The sequence below is a fragment of the Anomaloglossus baeobatrachus genome, chromosome 7 (genome assembly GCF_048569485.1).
Source record: "Anomaloglossus baeobatrachus isolate aAnoBae1 chromosome 7, aAnoBae1.hap1, whole genome shotgun sequence".
Lineage (NCBI taxonomy): Eukaryota > Metazoa > Chordata > Amphibia > Anura > Aromobatidae > Anomaloglossus > Anomaloglossus baeobatrachus.
In genome coordinates, this window is record NC_134359.1 from 68,372,649 (window position 1) to 68,389,833 (window position 17,185).

Genomic DNA, 17,185 nt, shown 5'->3' on the forward strand with positions numbered 1-17,185 from the left:
AATCAATCCTGCTCATATACCCCAATCCATCCTGCTCATAATATACCCCCCATCCTGCTCATAATATACCCCCCATCCTGCTCATAATATACCCCCATCCTGCTCATAATATACCCCCATCCTGCTAATATACCCCAATCCATCCTGCTCATATACCCCCATCAATCCTGCTAATATACCCCAATCCATCCTGCTCATAATATACCCCCCATCCTGCTCATAATATATCCCCCATCCTGCTCATAATATACCAACCATCCTGCTCATAATACAACCCCCCATCCTGCTCATAATATACCCCCATCCTGGTATATGGCCTGTATCCTATGGCACAGAAAAAAAAAAAGAGAATTTTGTTACTTACCGTAAATTCTTTTTCTTATAGTTCCGTATTGGGAGACCCAGACCATGGGTGTTTAGCTTCTGCCTCCGGAGGACACACAAAGTACTACACTTAAAAGTGTAGCTCCTCCCTCTGAGCTTATAAACCCCCTGGTAGCCAGTCCTAGCCAGTTTAGTGCAAAAGCTGAAGGAGAATAGCCACCCACAAGTAGAACCGAGTAAGAACCGGAACAACCGGAGACTCTGTCCACGACAACAGCCGGTGATAACACACGGAACAAGAAAATTGCCAACAGGCAACAGGGAGGGAGCTGGGTCTCCCAATACGGAACTATAAGAAAAAGAATTTACGGTAAGTAACAAAATTCTCTTTTTCTTTATCGTTCCTTTGGGAGACCCAGACCATGGGACGTTCCAAAGCTGTCCCTGGGTGGGAATAAACAGAAAAAACTAAGAAGTAAGCGGAGCCTAACTTCACAAGTGGGCGACAGCCGCCTGAAGGATGCGTCTGCCCAAGCTCGCATCTGCCGAAGCATGAGCATGCACTTGGTAGTGCTTCGAAAAGGTATGCAGGCTAGTCCAAGTGGCAGCCTGACAGACCTGCTGAGCCGTAGCCTGGTGCCTAAAAGCCCAAGAGGCACCGACAGCTCTGGTCGAGTGTGCTTTGATCCCCGGCGGGGGAGGCACCTGAGTACTCTGGTAGGCGTCCGAAATGGTCGATCTAATCCAACGGGCCAAGGTCGGCTTAGAAGCAGAGAAACCCTTGCGCCGCCCTGTGGTTAGCACAAAAAGAGAGGTGCACCGCCTAAGCGCAGCGGTGCGAGACACATAGATCCGGAGAGCACGCACCAGATCTAGAGTATGCAGCGCTTTCTCAAAGCGATGAACAGGGGCCGGACAGAAGGAAGGCAAGGAAATATCCTGGTTAAGGTGGAAGGGAGAGACCACCTTAGGAAGAAAGTCCGGGGTCGGACGGAGAACTACCTTGTCTTGGTGAAAAACCAAAAAAGGTGACTCCGAGCAGAGCGCAGCCAAATCAGAGACTCTCCTGAGGGAAGTTATGGCAACTAGAAAGGCCACCTTTTGAGAAAGACGATACAAAGAAACCTCCCTAAGGGGCTCGAAAGGGGGTTTCTGCAATACCGTGAGGACCAAGTTAAGGTCCCAGGGATCCAAGGGCCGCCGATAAGGCGGAATGATGTGAGACGCACCTTGCATGAAGGTGCGGACCTGAGCCAGCCGGGCGAGACGCCGCTGGAACAGCACTGATAGAGCTGAGACTTGTCCCTTGAGAGAGTTGAGGGACAGTCCTAGCTGCAGACCGGACTGTAAAAAAAAGACAAAAGGGTCGGCAACGAGAATGGCCAAGGAGAATGGCCGGAAGAGCGACACCAGGACAGGAAAATTCTCCAAGTCCTGTGATAGATCTTGACGGAGGAAGACTTACGGGCCCGAGTCATAGTGGAGATGACTTCAGGAGGAATACCAGAAGCCGTCAAAATCCAGGACTCAAGAGCCAGAATTCGGGCGGAAAAACGGACCTTGCGCGAGTAGGTCTGGACGGTCCGGAAGATGCCACGGCATCTCCACGGACAGTTGGAGCAGGTCCGGAAACCAAGCTCGCCTGGGCCAGTCCGGTGCAATGAGGATGACTCGACGGTCCTCCATTCTGATCTTGCGCAGGACTCTGGGCAAGAGAGCTAGAGGGGGAAACACGTAGGACAGACGAAACTGGGACCAGTCTTGAACCAGAGCGTCCGCGGCGAAGGCCTGAGGATCGTGGGAGCGAGCCACGTAAACCGGAACCTTGTTGTTGTGACGGGATGCCATTAAGTCCACGTCCGGAGTGCCCCACTTGCGGCAGATTGACTGAAACACTGCCAGGTGCAGGGACTACTCGCCACCGTCCACGGATTGACGGCTGAGATAATCTGCCTCCCAGTTTTCTACGCCTAGGATGTGGACTGCGGATATGGTGGACTTGGAGTCCTCCGCCCATTGAAGAATGCGTTGGACCTCCAACATTGCCAGGCGGCTGCCGCGTTGTCTGACTGGACTCGAATGTGCCTGCCCGCCAACAGGTGGTGAAAGGCTAGGAGAGCTAGAAACACAGCTCTGGTTTCAAGCACATTGATTGAAAGGGCTGACTCGGACGGAGTCCAAGTGCCCTGTGCTCTGTGGTGGAGATGTACCGCTCCCCAGCCGGATAGGCTGGCATCCGTGGTGAGAATCACCCAGGACGGAGTCAGGAAGGAGCGCCCTTGGGACAGGGAGAGGGGTCGAAGCCACCACTGAAGAGAGCTCCTGGTCCGTGGCGACAGAGCCACTAGCCTCTGTAAGGAGGAAGGCCGCTTGTCCCAACAGCGGAGAATGTCCAGCTGCAGAGGACGCAGATGGAACTGGGCAAAGGGAACCGCCTCCATGGAGGTTACCATTTGACCCAGCACCTGCATCAGACGTCTGATAACGGCGGGGCCTCAGGAGAGAGCGCACCGCCAACCGGAGTGACAGCTGTTTGTCTAAGGGCAACTTCACAAGTGCCGGCAAAGTCTCGAACTGCATCCCTAGGTACGTGAGACTCTGGGTTGAAGTCAGAGTGGATTTGGGAAGATTGACAATCCACCCGAATTGGGCTAGGGTGGCGAGAGTGAGCGAAACACTCCGCTGACAGTCTGCGCTGGATGTACCCTTGACCAGAAGGTCGTCCAGATAAGGAAGCACTGCTAACCCCTGGAGGTGCAGGACCGCAATCACTGCCGCCATGACCTTGGTGAATACCCGAGGGGCTATGGCTAACCCGAAGGGGAGAGCCACGAATTGGAAATGATCCTCTCCTATCGCAAAACGTAACCAACGCTGATGTGACACTGCGATTGGCACATGTAGATAGGCATCTCTGATGTCGATGGACGCCAGGAACTCCCCTTGGGTCATAGAGGCAATGACTGATCGCAGAGACTCCATGCGAAAATGCCGCACCCGGACATGCTTGTTGAGAAGCTTGAGATCCAGGATGGGCCGGAAGGTACCGTCCTTTTTTGGAACTAGGAAGAGATTTGAGTAAAAACCTCTGAACCGTTCCTGAGCGGGAACTGGGACAATCACTCCGTTTGCCTGCAAGGACGCCACGGCCTGCGAGAAGGCGGCAGCCTTGGAGCAGGGGGGAGTTGAGAGAAAAAATCTGTTTGGAGGGCTGGAAGAGAATTCTATCCTGTAGCCGTGAGATATGATGTCTCTCACCCACTGATCGGAGACTTGCTTTAACCAAGCGTCGCCAAAGTGGGAGAGCCTGCCACCGACTAAGGACGTGGCTGGAACGGGCCGAGAGTCATGAGGAAGCTGCCTTAGTGGCAGAACCTCCTGCGGTCTTCTGCGGACGCGCTTTTGGGCGCCAGTTGGATTTCCGATACTTGGCTGAGTTAGCGGACGAGGCGGAAGGCTTAGAGGATGACCAGTTGGATAAACGAAAGGAACGAAACCTTGATTGATTCCTACCCTGGGCGGGTTTCCTGGTCTTGGTTTGTGGCATGGAAGTACTCTTCCCGCCAGTAGCTTCTTTAATGATTTCATCCAGCTGTTCACCAAACAGCCGTGAACCAGCAAAAGGGAGCCCAGCAAGGTACTTCTTGGAAGAAGCATCTGCCTTCCACTCTCGAAGCCACAAAATCCTGCGGATAACAAGAGAATTAGCTGAAGCCACCGCAGTGCGGTGAGCAGTCTCTAGCATGGCAGACATAGCATAGGATGAAAAAGCTGAAGCCTGAGCAGTTAAGGTAACCATCTCAGGCATAGATTCCTTGGTGAGGGAATGCATCTCCTCTAGAGAAGCAGAGATGGCTTTGAGAGCCCACACTGCTGCAAAAGTCGGGGAAAACGCGGCCCCCGCAGCTTCATACACAGATTTGGCCAGAAGGTCAATCTGACGGTCAGTGGAATCCTTAAATGAGGTGCCGTCAGCCACCGACACAACGGTCCGGGCTGATGGCCTAGACACCGGAGGGTCTACCTTTGGGGAGTGAGACCACTCCTTGACCACCTCAGGTGGAAATGGAAACCGGTCATCAGAACCACGCTTTGGAAAGCGTTTGTCAGGGCAGGCCCTGGGTTTGGTCACAGCGGTCTGAAGACTGGAGTGGTTAAAGAACACACTCTTCACTCTCTTAGGCGAGGTAAACTGATGTTTTTCTGCCAAAGAGAGTTGCTCCTCTGATACTGGCGGATTGAGATCCAGCACAGAATTAATAGAAGCAATCAAATCACTAAGATCTGAGTCACCCTCAGAGAAATCGATGGGATACATAGCCTCCGAGCCCCCAGTGAGGGCATCCTCCTCATCTTGAGAGTCAGCTCTTGAGACAGAGCCGTGGGATGGGGAGGGGGAGGAAACCCTGCGCCTTCTCTTAGAAGGACGGGGTCTGGGATCAGATGATGAATCCTCCGTGAGCTCCGATGGACGGAGGTCAGAGGATAGGAGTCCTCTGTCAAGAGTATTAGAGGCACCCTGTGAGGGGGGCTGATGCATATTCATCAAAGTCCTGGACAAAAGCCCCATGGACTCAGCAAATGACTGGGATATGGACCTAGAAAAGGACTCTACCCAGGCCGGGGGTTCAATCACAGGTGCAGCAGCAGCCTGAGAGACCACTGGGGGTGAGACTCCAGGCTGTGGCACCGCCAAGTTAGAGCAGACATCACAATGTGGATAGGTGCTCGGCTCAGGCAGCAGGAGCTTACATGCAGTGCATGCAGAATCAAGCTTTGGAGCCTTGCTCCTTGTGTGAGACATGCTGCTGGAGTGGGGGCTTTGCAGAGAATGAACCCCAGGGAGAATATACAGAGGTCCACAACCGGAGACCGGCTGTGGCTTACCAGACCGCTGAGCGCGGTGTTGTGTGCCCTCCAGATCCCGAAGCCCGGTCCCCCAGTCGCAGCACCTCAGCAGAGATGCAGAATGCAGGATGTCCCAGAGCAGAGTGAACTCAGCCTGAGAAATGACTAGGGGGCGTTCCTATAAAAGAGCGGGAACTGGAGGGCTATAGAGGCCTGCAGGGAAGGAGGGACGCCCCAGCAGTGGGGAGTGTCCCTCCCCTGTGTAGAACGGCCGCCGGGAGGAGCCGAACCTGTCCCTCTGCATGAGTGACATGCGAGGGCAGGAAAATGAAACTAGGCCTCCGGCGAAGCCGGGGCCTAAATTTAAGCGGCGAGGCCGACAAGCAGGCACCATCGGCGCGGTTCTCAGGCAAAAGCTAGAGAACCCGCCGGAAAAGTTAAAACAATCACATACAGCACACTCTCCCCTTACAATAAAGAACCGGGACCCCCAAACATAAACGTCTCAGGTACTTAGCTACTGAGACGCAGGGCCATGTTCCTGGGGATGAGTGCTCCGGTCCAACAGAATCCTCAAGGGGCTGTGGATGGAGACCGGACTCCTGCCAGGCATGGAGACCGTGCTGGCTCCCACTTCAAGCCAGAGCCCAGAAGGGATGGTGAAGGAGCGCGGCATGTAAGGCTGCAGCCTTGTAAATCAACCTTAACAACACCGCCGACACAGTGGGGTGAGAAGGGACATGCCAGGAGTCCAGACATGGACCCGCTTTTCTTCAAACTCTTTCCAAAAGTCAAACAAATCAGATGAGAATGCATGTGTGGATGTATGCCTCCTGACACAAAGCAGTAAACTGGCTAGGACTGGCTACGAGGGGGTGTATAAGCTCAGAGGGAGGAGCTACACTTTTAAGTGTGGTACTTTGTGTGTCCTCCGGAGGCAGAAGCTAAACACCCATGGTCTGGGTCTCCCAAAGGAACGATAAAGAAAATAAACGTTTATACTCACCTTTCCTCACTCCCTGCAGCATCGATCAGCTTCCGCTCTGTCTCAGCTGCAGCGCCGCTGAGTGAGCAGTCACCGTTGTCTGCAGCATCACGTTGTCTTCCTGTCTGTGCCGGTCAGCTGATCTGTGTGGACACTAGCTGCGCGCACAGCGATGACGTCATCGCTGTGCTCACCGCTCTCTACACAGATCAGCTGACCGGCACAGACAGGAAGACATCGTGATGCTGCAGGGGGACAGATCCACACACGGTGACGGGTGAGTGCACTGATTCACTGCACCCCGCGCTGATAATGATGCACGGGGGCAGTGAATACAGCCGCACATGATCACTCCAGGCTGTAGTTGCCAGGGGTGATCATGCGGGTAGGCTGTTAATTATGCGTGCACCCCCCCCCGCCCACCTGTCAGTGCTGGCTTCAGCGCTGAGAGATGATGGGCGTGCATATGTAATGAGCAGGTCCTCGTGGTCACGGCAGGCTGCTACAGCCTGCTCGTGCCCCCGATGACCCGGTGCTCCACCGCAGCACCCTCATTCCCCGCAGCCACATTCAGACCATAAGACGCACCCCCCCACTTTCCCCCAACATTTGGGGGAAAAAAAAAGTGCGTCTTATGGTCCGAAAAATATGGTAGTTTTTATACCATTCGGGGGTACATACAATGTTTTGATCACCTCAATGGCATTTTTTAGTGGCTGGTGTCTATTTTGATAGATCAAACTTTTATGAATGTTACCGAACCAGATATACTTTTTTCATTTTTTATTTTTCCATTATGAAAATGGTGGCAATTTTAACTTTTTTTTATTTTTTTTAACTACTTTTTACTATAGAGCTTGAAGTTGGGATTGATTGCGTGTACGGTATACTGCGGTGCTTATATATACACCGCTATACCTCTATAGTGCAGTATATAGTGAAATTTAACATCTCTTATGAAGCCCCGCCTGTGGTTAGGCTATGTAGGAGGTGTACGAGGACCAAAATGGTGACAATGGGGGCCTCGAGTAGGCTACCGGCTGCAGTATGGTGGTTGCAACCAGCGGAGGGGGTCCATTTTTGCACCAATCACCCTTTGCCCGATGGCTCCAACAGCAGGCGGTAGCCTACTCGAGGCCTCCATTGTCATCAGTTTGGTCCTCGTACACCTCCTAAATAACCTAACAACGCTACCGGCTGCTGTTGGAGCCATCGGGCAAAGAGCGATTGGTGCAAAAATGGACCCCTCCGCTGGTTGCAACCACCATACTGTCTACCTCTCGAGTACTGTATTATAGCATTGCATGGGGAATCTACAGCAAATATACCATGGGTGAATATCCAAATATTGCAGTTTTGTTTAACCCTATTAATGAGACCATTTTTGGCATAATGAGGACCTCTCAGCACTCCAGACATGTCTGTGTTAGGAAATACTTGAAAATGGTATACACAAATTGACAATATCCACTAGTTAGTAGGATATATCCCTACAATATATGACCAAAACTGCTTGCAGCCCATATCGGTGGTCCTTTTATATAGGTTCTGCCACCCAGACCTGAAGGAGAAACCATAGCATGGAAAATCAGCCCATAAAAACCATCAAAACCATTCTAGGAAGACCCATTCCTCAGTATAGCACAATATAGTCCAATTTTTGTACACTATATTTTTTTCCTTTTTTTATGTACAAACCTAGACACGATACCTCTCCTATGGTAACACGGAATGTGAAGCTTGGGTTGTGGGCTTGCCCCTCAGCCTTTTCGAGGGTGTACACCGGGGGGCTTCCGGTCTTGATTCCATATTCATGTAACACTTGGATGGGCGTCTTACTTGGGGGGGTTGTTGTGAGTTCATTTAAGCTGTAGATAGGAAATAAAAAAAAAAAAATAAGCCAAATAGTATTGCATTGCTAGGTGCAACTGCTATATATGCGCTCATTATACACAGACATAATGAAATTGGTACCATAGGCCAAAACCAACGCAAGAAATGGATTTTCATACTTTCCCTCAGGTGACTATTCTATGAAAAAAATGTGGGTTTTTTTTAATGCTCCAACTTAGTTTGGTGTAACTTAGTTTGGTGTAACTTAGTTTGGTGTAACTTAGTTTGGTGTAACTTAGTTTGGTGTAACTTAGTTTGGTGTAACTTAGTTTGGTGTAACTTAGTTTGGTGTAACTTAGTTTGGTGTAACTTAGTTTGGTGTAACTTAGTTTGGTGTAACTTAGTTTGGTGTAACTTAGTTTGGTGTAAGGTCCATATTCATAGGGAAACCGAGATCTAGGCCACAAGACAATCAGCCCCAGGCGACGTTTCCACGATGAGAATTTGCTGAGTTTTTAATGTTGCAGATTTTCTGTACCTATTAGATGAATCTAGTTACTTGTCTTGTTTTCATGTCTCTTTTTTGTTATATGCATTTTAAATTGCATTTTTTGCGGCTGCAGCTTTTGTCTCTAGTTGTTATGTCGTGTTTTAAGTAAAGCTTCTTTGTTTTTGATACTTACTGGTATTTGACAAAACTTTATTGACCCAGTCATGTATGGAATACATGCGTTTTTAGTTTTCGCAGCAGAAATGCACTAAAAACACATTTTATCTGCTGATTTTCCACATCTAATGCAAATACATGGGAAAAATCTGAACAGAAAACTTAGCATACCCGCAAGAAAAAAATGACGTCGCGGATTTGAAATACGCACTGCAGATCAGTTCACACTGAGAAAAAAAAAAAAAAAAACCAGTGGCAGATATCTATAAATCCCATCTACTTTGATGGAACTGTAAAAAAGCTGTGTTTTTTGAGCAGTGAAAATATTCTGCATCAAAAAGTCAGAAAAAAAATCATGCTGGGAACTTAACCTCACAGAGCAATACATCGGTGCTAAGAATCAGACCAAAGATTGGATGGGCCATGACTGTGGACTCTAAAGGCCCCATTCACACCAGTAAACTACGAGCGTCTCCGAAACACAGGAGTCAATCTTTCAATTAGTTTTTCCTCTGTATCTCCTCTTACTTTTGGCGTTCAAACGATAATCCAAAATTCTCTATAGTCACTCTCCATAGGACTCCAGACTGTCGAATCGTGGCACGGTTCCTTGGTGCCAGCGGGCGATCACGTGACCACACGTATGTGATTTGCAATCACGTAACTTCCTGCTCGCATTGGAAATACCGGGGAATGGTGGGGGGTGTGCGCATGACAAACTGTCACGATTCAGCAGTTTGATGTCATATAGAGTGATAACAGGACACTTAAAGGGATCTTGTCAGGTTAAAAAAAAAAACAAAAAAAAAACCCCCCCACGCTGTTAACCTGCATATATAGGGGTAAATCTGCAGGATAACAGCATTGTGAAGCTGCCCAGTGTTGGCACAGAGAGCCCAGCTGCTGGGAAGAAATGAACTTTATTCCTCCCAAAAACCTCAGGCGGTCAGTCAGTAGTGGATTGAGGATTAACATCAATTTCCTTCCAGCAGTGGGGCTCTCAGTGAACGCTATTACATTGGATCAGACTTGTCTATTGGGGGGGAACCTGTCACCCCATGCATGCTGCTATGAATCAGACCCTGGTTGCAACATTGTAGCCAGATCTGGTTTTCTCTGAAACGCCCCGGCACAAAACACTTTGAAGTGTCCAAATATTTGTATGTATCTTTGAACAATAACATTACCATGTTTACACCAGTCCTGGCCAGCTCTGCTACATTGAGAGGAGCAGGGACGGAGCTTTGTGAAGCTATCATAGCAAATTCATCCTAATTTACGCCACTTGAATAAATTTCACTAAAAATATATATAGCAACATTTCTTGCAAAAGCAGCAGTTGTGGGATGTGTCACACTCATGAAGAGGTGCATCTTACACCAGTCACTGTGTTTTCCCCCATATATGCTGCGGCCACCACCACTGATCTCTTATATACAGCATTCTAGAATACTGTATGAGAGCTCAGGCCGCTGTGTATAAGTTAAAAAGCACCTTTATAATACTCACCTGTGGGGCGGTTCCGGTCCGATGGGTGTCTCTGCTCTCGGTCCAGCGCCTCCTCTCTTCTTGCGATCATAGTCATCCTGCCCAGCCCCGTGTACATGCTGCATCCTGCTTTATTCACAGGGAGGCCACAATTACACATGCGCACTTTGATCAGCCCTGCAAAGAGCCCTGCAAGAGCAAACTACTGTAATGCGCATGCGCGAGGATAGGTCAAAGAATGCCCCACGCATGCACATTACAGTACCAGGGCGGCACGGTGGCTCAGTGGTTAGCACTGAAGTCTTGCAGCGCTGGGGTCCTGGGTTCAAATCCCACCAAGGACACCATCTGCAAGGAGTTTGTATGTTCTCCCTGTGTTTGCGTGGGTTTCCTCCGGGTACTCCAGTTTCCTCCCACACCCCAAAGATATACAGATAGGGACTCTAGATTGTGAGCCCCAATGGGGACAGTGTTCCTGATGTATGTAAAGTGCTGTGGAATTAATAGCGCTATATAAATGAATAAAATTATTATTATTATTATTATTATTACTACTATGATCTGCCCTCAACCGGGCAGATCAAAGTGCGTATGTGCAGGAGAGCAATGGAGGCCTCTCTATGAATGACACAGGACGAGTCAGGAGGAGGACAGTGATCACACAACATGGAGGAGGCGCCACACCAAAAAGCAGTGACACCCATCAGACTAGATCGCCCCCTATGTGAGTATTATAAAGGTGTTGTTTATGTATATACAGTGCGGCCTGGGCTCTTATATACAGTAATCTGGAATGCTGTATATAAGAGCTCATTGGTGGTGGCCGCAGCTCATAAGGGAAAAAACTGGTGACAGGTTCCCGTTAAGGCTGGGGCCACATGGGGACTAATGCGATCCTCGCACAGCGCGAGCCGAGTGTCATGCGAGTGCCACTGTGACTGAGGTCCGATCATGTGATTGGACCGCAGCTGCGGGGGGAGGGCCGGAACTGAGGAGGGGCGGGTCGGCGCTGAGGAGAATAGGGAGAGATTTATCTCCCTCTCTCCTTCATTGCCAGCTATTGCCATTCTTGCTTTGCACTTGTGGTACACCGGTGTACTGCGAGTGCAGTGCGATTTTTCTCTCGCTTCATAGACTTGAATGGGTGCGAGAGAAAGAGTCTCGCATTACAGTCGCAGCATGCTGCAATTGTTTTCTCAGTCAGATTAGGGCCGAGAAAATAATCGCTCATGTGCGCTGACACACAGGCTACTATTGGTCCGAGTGGAATGTTATGTTTTATCGCACACCACGCGGTCCAATTTTCATGCAGTGTGGCTTAGGCCTAAAGGCGCTGTCTTTTCTAAAGCCACAAGTCTGCAGTACCTCTGTGTGTCCCTCTATATGACTGCAGACATGTGAATCTTGACATCACTCGCACTGTCAGGATTCTCCGCTGTCACAGCTGAGAACAGCGATCAGTAGTAGGAGATATGCAGATTCTCTGCCAGAATCCGACTAGATGGGTGCAGCCTCACTCAATGCAAGTGTATAAGCTCGGCTGCGCCCCTCTAGTCAGATTCTGGCACGGAGAAGCCACAATAGCTGTGCCTCTCCCTCGGGTCCCCGGCCGCCTCTTCAGACTATATATTTCCTCTGAGCATTTCATAACAAAACATAACTAGGTGCAATATTGGATTCACAACATCCACAATTTTGGCAGCATGAGTCCACTGACAGGTTCCCTTTAAATTAAATGGGTAAGTTGAAATAAAGAAACAGTTGCCATGCCGACTCCATCCATATCATATTTGCTTTTAACAGATCCAGTGCAATTACTAACATAGAAATCTGTATTCCGCCTTTATTAGATATAAAATTCTTGATGTATAAAACAAACATCACAGAGAAGGATAAACACAACATTAGAGGTCGGACGGAGAAAACTTTTTTTTCCTGGATGAAAATAGGATGATTTTTCAGGCGTTCGTCTGCGGGCTCGTTCAGACGGCTGTTCACTTTGTCCTGGTCAGTTCCTGTTTTTTGCGGACCTACTGACAGGACCATCTTTTCAATGTGTTCTGTGTAGGATCGGTTGGCACATGGTAGCACTTCCGTGTGCATCAGTTCCTACAAAAAAAACACATTGGATGCCGTATGTCCGTTCCGTTATGGAACATGTCCTATTCTGTTCTGTAATAATGGACAGTGACTCAATACAAGTCAAAGGGTCCGCAAAATCCCCGGAAGCACTGATAGAGCAGGGGTGGGCAATTAATTTTCCCATGGGGCCGCATGAGAAATTGGGATTGGTTTAGAGGGCCGGAATAATATAATTAACTCCGTTCTACCCAATATACTACATTACTACACCCCCTCCATATACTACACCAGTAATCTACTACACCTCCATATAGTACACCTGTAATATACTACATCACTATATACAACACCCCTATATACTACACCTGTAATAAAGCTACATCACTACACCCCATGTACTACACACTACACCACTATATACACAACACCATATACTACACCTATAAAACTACACCACTACAGCCCCAGTATTAGTCACCAGTCCCCCCTCCCCTTATTAGTCACTACTTACCTCTCCCTTGTTATTGTCCCCGTCCTCAGGCACCTCCGTACAGGCCCCCCGCTGAGCTGCTCCTTCTCTTGTACAGGCCCTGGCTGCGCTGATGCTCTTCTCCGAGGGGCCCCCGTCGCTGCTTCTCTCCGTGAAGACCCCGCTGTGCCGCTCTTCTACTGTCGGCTGGGCAGGAACTTATGAAATTAAACACGTAGCGCAGTACTGATAACATCACAGCACACACGTGTGTCACAGAGAAAGTGCCGGCAGGGAACAGAGGAGAGATTCCTGCGTTCCGCTGCCTAAACTGACTGTCCAGACCTGCAGAATCTCTCCCTGCCCAGCACGCTGCAGCCCGGCTCCAATGCACCGGCTGAAGACGGGCGGGCTGGTCTCAGAGTAGGCGGGCCGGATGTGGCCCGCGGGCCGCCCCTTGCCCAGGTCTGTGATAGACGCTGTGACATCACTAACCTCTGGGCTTGATGCCAGGTGACATTACACAGCTGGCATCAACAACACATATTACCCTATTCGCCACCGCACCAGGGCCTTCGGGATGAACCGGGTAAAGTCCCGGGACTGTCACATCTAATAGACGTGGCAATTCCGGCTGGCTGATATTTTTAGGCTGGGGGGCTCCCAATAACATGGGTCTCCCTAGCCTGAGAATACCAGCCAGCAGCTGTAAGGCTTTATCTTGGCCGGTATCAAAATTGGGGAGGGGGGGGAACCGCACGCTTTTTTTAAATTGTACTGTACTATATAGATCCGCCCACCGGTGGCTGTCATTGGTTGCAGTCAGACAGCTGTCACTCAGCGCAGGAGCACATCTGACTGTAATCAATCACAGACAGAGGGGGGGAGGAGCGAATATGTATGAGCCTAATGAGCGGTGTCAGAACTGGGAACATTGATCATGGAGCTGTGAGTATGCAATATGCAGACTCCCGGACAGAATCCAACTAGAGGATGATTGCTTCGCTGAATGAAAGTGTATTGTATGAAGTGACCACTCTAGTCAGATTATGGCTGGGAGTCTGTACACCGCATACATGCAGCTACATGTGCAATGTTCACAGCTCTGACACTGGAGGATCCTCGCAGCGCACTGTGTGCATGATGTGAGGACTCACAAGTCTGCAGTCACATAGAGGGACTGCAGACTTGTAATTTTAGACCAGACAACCCCTTTAAGAGGTTGGATGTGGGTGGGGGTCTACTATCGGACCCTCCTCATCCACCATGTTTGTCCACCTATAAAGCGCACCGAATCAGCAATCACAAGTTCAAGTCTCCTAGGTGAACTAATGACAAAACATACAAGAAGGAATTTTTTTTTTTTTTTTTTTTTAAAAATTAAAAGTTCAAATCCCCCTCTTCTGCATAGAAACATTATAGAGGGCAGAACTGGAAAATATCATCACTTTCCTATACGGAGAAAAAAAAACAATAAATAAGTTGTAGAATTGCTTGTTTGAGGCTATGTGCCCATGGGACTCTGTATCTGCGGATTTTTCTGCATCAAAATCCGCAGGTTTCCCCCGGAATCCGCACCTTTTCATAGGTGCGGATTTTGTGCAGATTTGACGCGGATTTGGGCCATGTGCCCACGGGACGCTCGTACCTGCGGATATATTCGCAGGTACGGCCGCATGTTTCCCGCAGCTGCCCGCCGGCAGCCGCAGCTATTTTTAGCTGCGAGTTTCCAGCGGAATAGCTGCTGGAAACATGCGGACTTTCACGCGATTTACCTGCGGACGTCCCGGCCTCTATCTCCATAGCGGAGGGCCGGGATCTCCGCAAGTAAATCCGCATGAATAATTGACATGCAGTTAGGTGCGGCTGAGGGATCTCCGCAGGAGATTCCGAAGCCGCACTTTCCGCAGCGTGGACACAGACACTCCCCATGTCCCATAGGGTAACATGGGGAGTGCCTGTACATGCTAGAACCTGCGGATGTATCTGGAAAATCCAGATAAATCCGCAGGTTTTCCACGGCAAACTCCGCAGCACAAAGCTCCCGTGGGCACATGGCCTTGATGCGGATTTGACATGGATTTTGCGATTTTTTTTAATTCAATTGAATAGGCAAAATCCGGACGAAAATCCGCAACAATAATTGACATGCTGCAGATTTTTCCGCACGATTTCCGCTGCGGAAAAATCCGCAGCGTGGGCACAGCATTTCCCAAATGCCATAGAAATGGCTAAGGAGTAGCTGTGCTGCAGATTTCTGGAAAATCCGCGGCTTTTCCGCGGCAAAATCCGCGCATTTTCCGCAGCGTGGGCACATAGCCTTATGGTCCCTTCAAGTCACAAAAAACGGAATAAAATCATCGAAGATGTGAAAACCTCATAATGGTAAAGTAAGGCTGCTTTCACACATCCGGTTTTTGCAGTGCGGCTCAATTCACCTCAAAAACCTATGCAACGGATGTAGCGAAAAAAACCCGGATCCGTTGCATAAGTTTTTCCATGTGTCCATTTTTTGACGGATGCGGCTTGATACTGAGCATGCGCAGTGCAAAAGACCCCATCCGGCCGCCGGATGCGGTTTTTGTTGCAAGACGCTGCATCTGGCGTCCATAGGCTTGCACTGTAAATCGCGCCGAATCCGGCGCAATGTGTTTTATTCGCCGCACAAAAACACGTGCCAGGCAACGTTCCATCCGGCCGCCTCATGAGCTAAATATGCCGCATCCAGCAAAAAAACGGACGCAATGCAAGGCCATGCGGCGCTAATGCAAGTCTATGCAGAAAAAAACACAACCTGCGGCAAAACAAAAATGGTTGCGTTTTTCTGCAAAGCGCTGTATTGTGCCGCTCAGCAAAAACCGGATGTGTGAAAGCAGTCTAAAAGATTGAGCTGCAAAAAGACAGAACAAAATTCAGCTGTAGGGATTAAAGAATATATATATATATATATATATATATATATATATATATATATATATATATATATATATATATATATATATATATATATATATATATATATATGCTGGATATATAACATACACGCACAGCACTTCTTTGTAGAGTAAGGCCATGTTCCCATGTTGTGTTTTTATGTGCACATAACACGTTTTGTCAGAAAAAAATGCACTTTTTTATTGCGTTTGTGCATTTTTCCATGCTTTTTTGCATTTTTTTTAGTCATGGTGACAGCGAGGGTTCAGGCGCTGTACCCCCACAGTTGCCGCTGGGTCACTAGCTGATGTTACAGCCTGGTCCGCGCCGCTCCCAGCAGTTTAACCCCTGTAAATGCTGCGATCAGGAGGCAGGGAGAGGAATCACTTACCTCTCCCTGGCGATCAGATCCCTGTAATGCGATCACAGGGACCCGATGGCTGCCATTGTAACACTGGGTTGTCACCATGACGACCCCGGGTTACTAAGGTATGGAAAGCTTCACAGACCAGGGGACCTACATCACTGGGGTTCCCTACAGCAAAGTCCCGTGGTCTTCCACATGGCCTAGGTGCAGGGAACCCCATTGATGTCACAAGGTGAGTTCATGCCGGCAGATCTGCAGAAACCCCGGTGATCCGCCGGCATGAACTCGATTCACCTTGTGACGTCAGTGGACTTCCCTGCAGCAAGATCCCACGGTAAACACCACAAGGCCTAGGTGCAGAGAACCCCAGCGACGTCAAAAAAAGCACAGAAAAAAGCAGCGTATGGAGCATTTTTTTTCCTGCATTTTTCACTGACTCCATTGAAGTCAATTGGTGAAAAAAGCAGGGAAAAAAAAAAAACACAACAAAAAAAAAAATCAACAAAAAAAAAAACAACGTGTGAACAGCAAGTCAGGATTCTCATAGACTTTGCTGAGATGCTTTTGCTTCCATTGATTAAAAGAAGGAAATCCGCATGACAAAAGTAACATGGGCACAAGGCCTTATACACCCCTCCCCCACCTATACGGGGCACGTGCTGCGCCTTGTAGTCCCCGTCACACCCCCTTCCCTCGCACCTCGTGGCTGTGTCAGAGCTCCTTTTAGGCGCGGCTGCAAACCTCTCCATGGACATGATAACGGAGCTGGGGGGAGAGTGGGACCCGCTCTCCGAGGATTAGAGCCGCGCAGAAAAGGTTCTCCACCGCCGGCCGGGCTGACACTGCGGCACTTCCTCTCACAAGGAGGGTCTTACACAGCGGAAGGGGAAGGACTACGCACATCGTGTACCTGACCCGCCGGCGGAGGGATACCCGGGACAAAGGCTATCTGCTACCATGGTGATGGGAGGAGGCGGGGCTAATGCGGCAGGGCAGAGCTGGTCCTCTGGTCTCAGGGCGTGACCTGATAGGGTGAATCGGCTGGGTGTGGCCTGTGAGCGGACGTTTGGTTCTTTATCAGAAGTGGTCCGAATGTTGAGCCAAGGGGCGTGGCGCAGTGACGTCAGTGGGTGGTGTTTATATATGGTAATGAGGGATGGCTGTAAATGAGACTCTAGTGTCGCACGG

At 49.4% G+C, this 17,185-nt stretch overlaps 1 protein-coding gene across 1 annotated transcript in view; it reads right to left on the minus strand.

Annotated features, from left to right (window-relative positions):
- The window catches only part of PRKRA (protein activator of interferon induced protein kinase EIF2AK2), a 38,501-nt gene extending 21,631 nt beyond the window's left edge, over window positions 1–16,870 (minus strand). Inside the window, exons 1-2 of the mRNA XM_075319692.1 lie at window positions 16,697–16,870; window positions 7,856–8,025 (exon numbers count right to left, since the gene is read on the minus strand). Of these exons, the coding sequence (XP_075175807.1) occupies window positions 7,856–8,025; window positions 16,697–16,752 (226 nt within the window). The 5' untranslated portion in view covers window positions 16,753–16,870. The remainder of the gene's footprint in view (window positions 1–7,855; window positions 8,026–16,696) is intronic.
- Window positions 16,871–17,185: the final 315 nt, after the last annotated feature.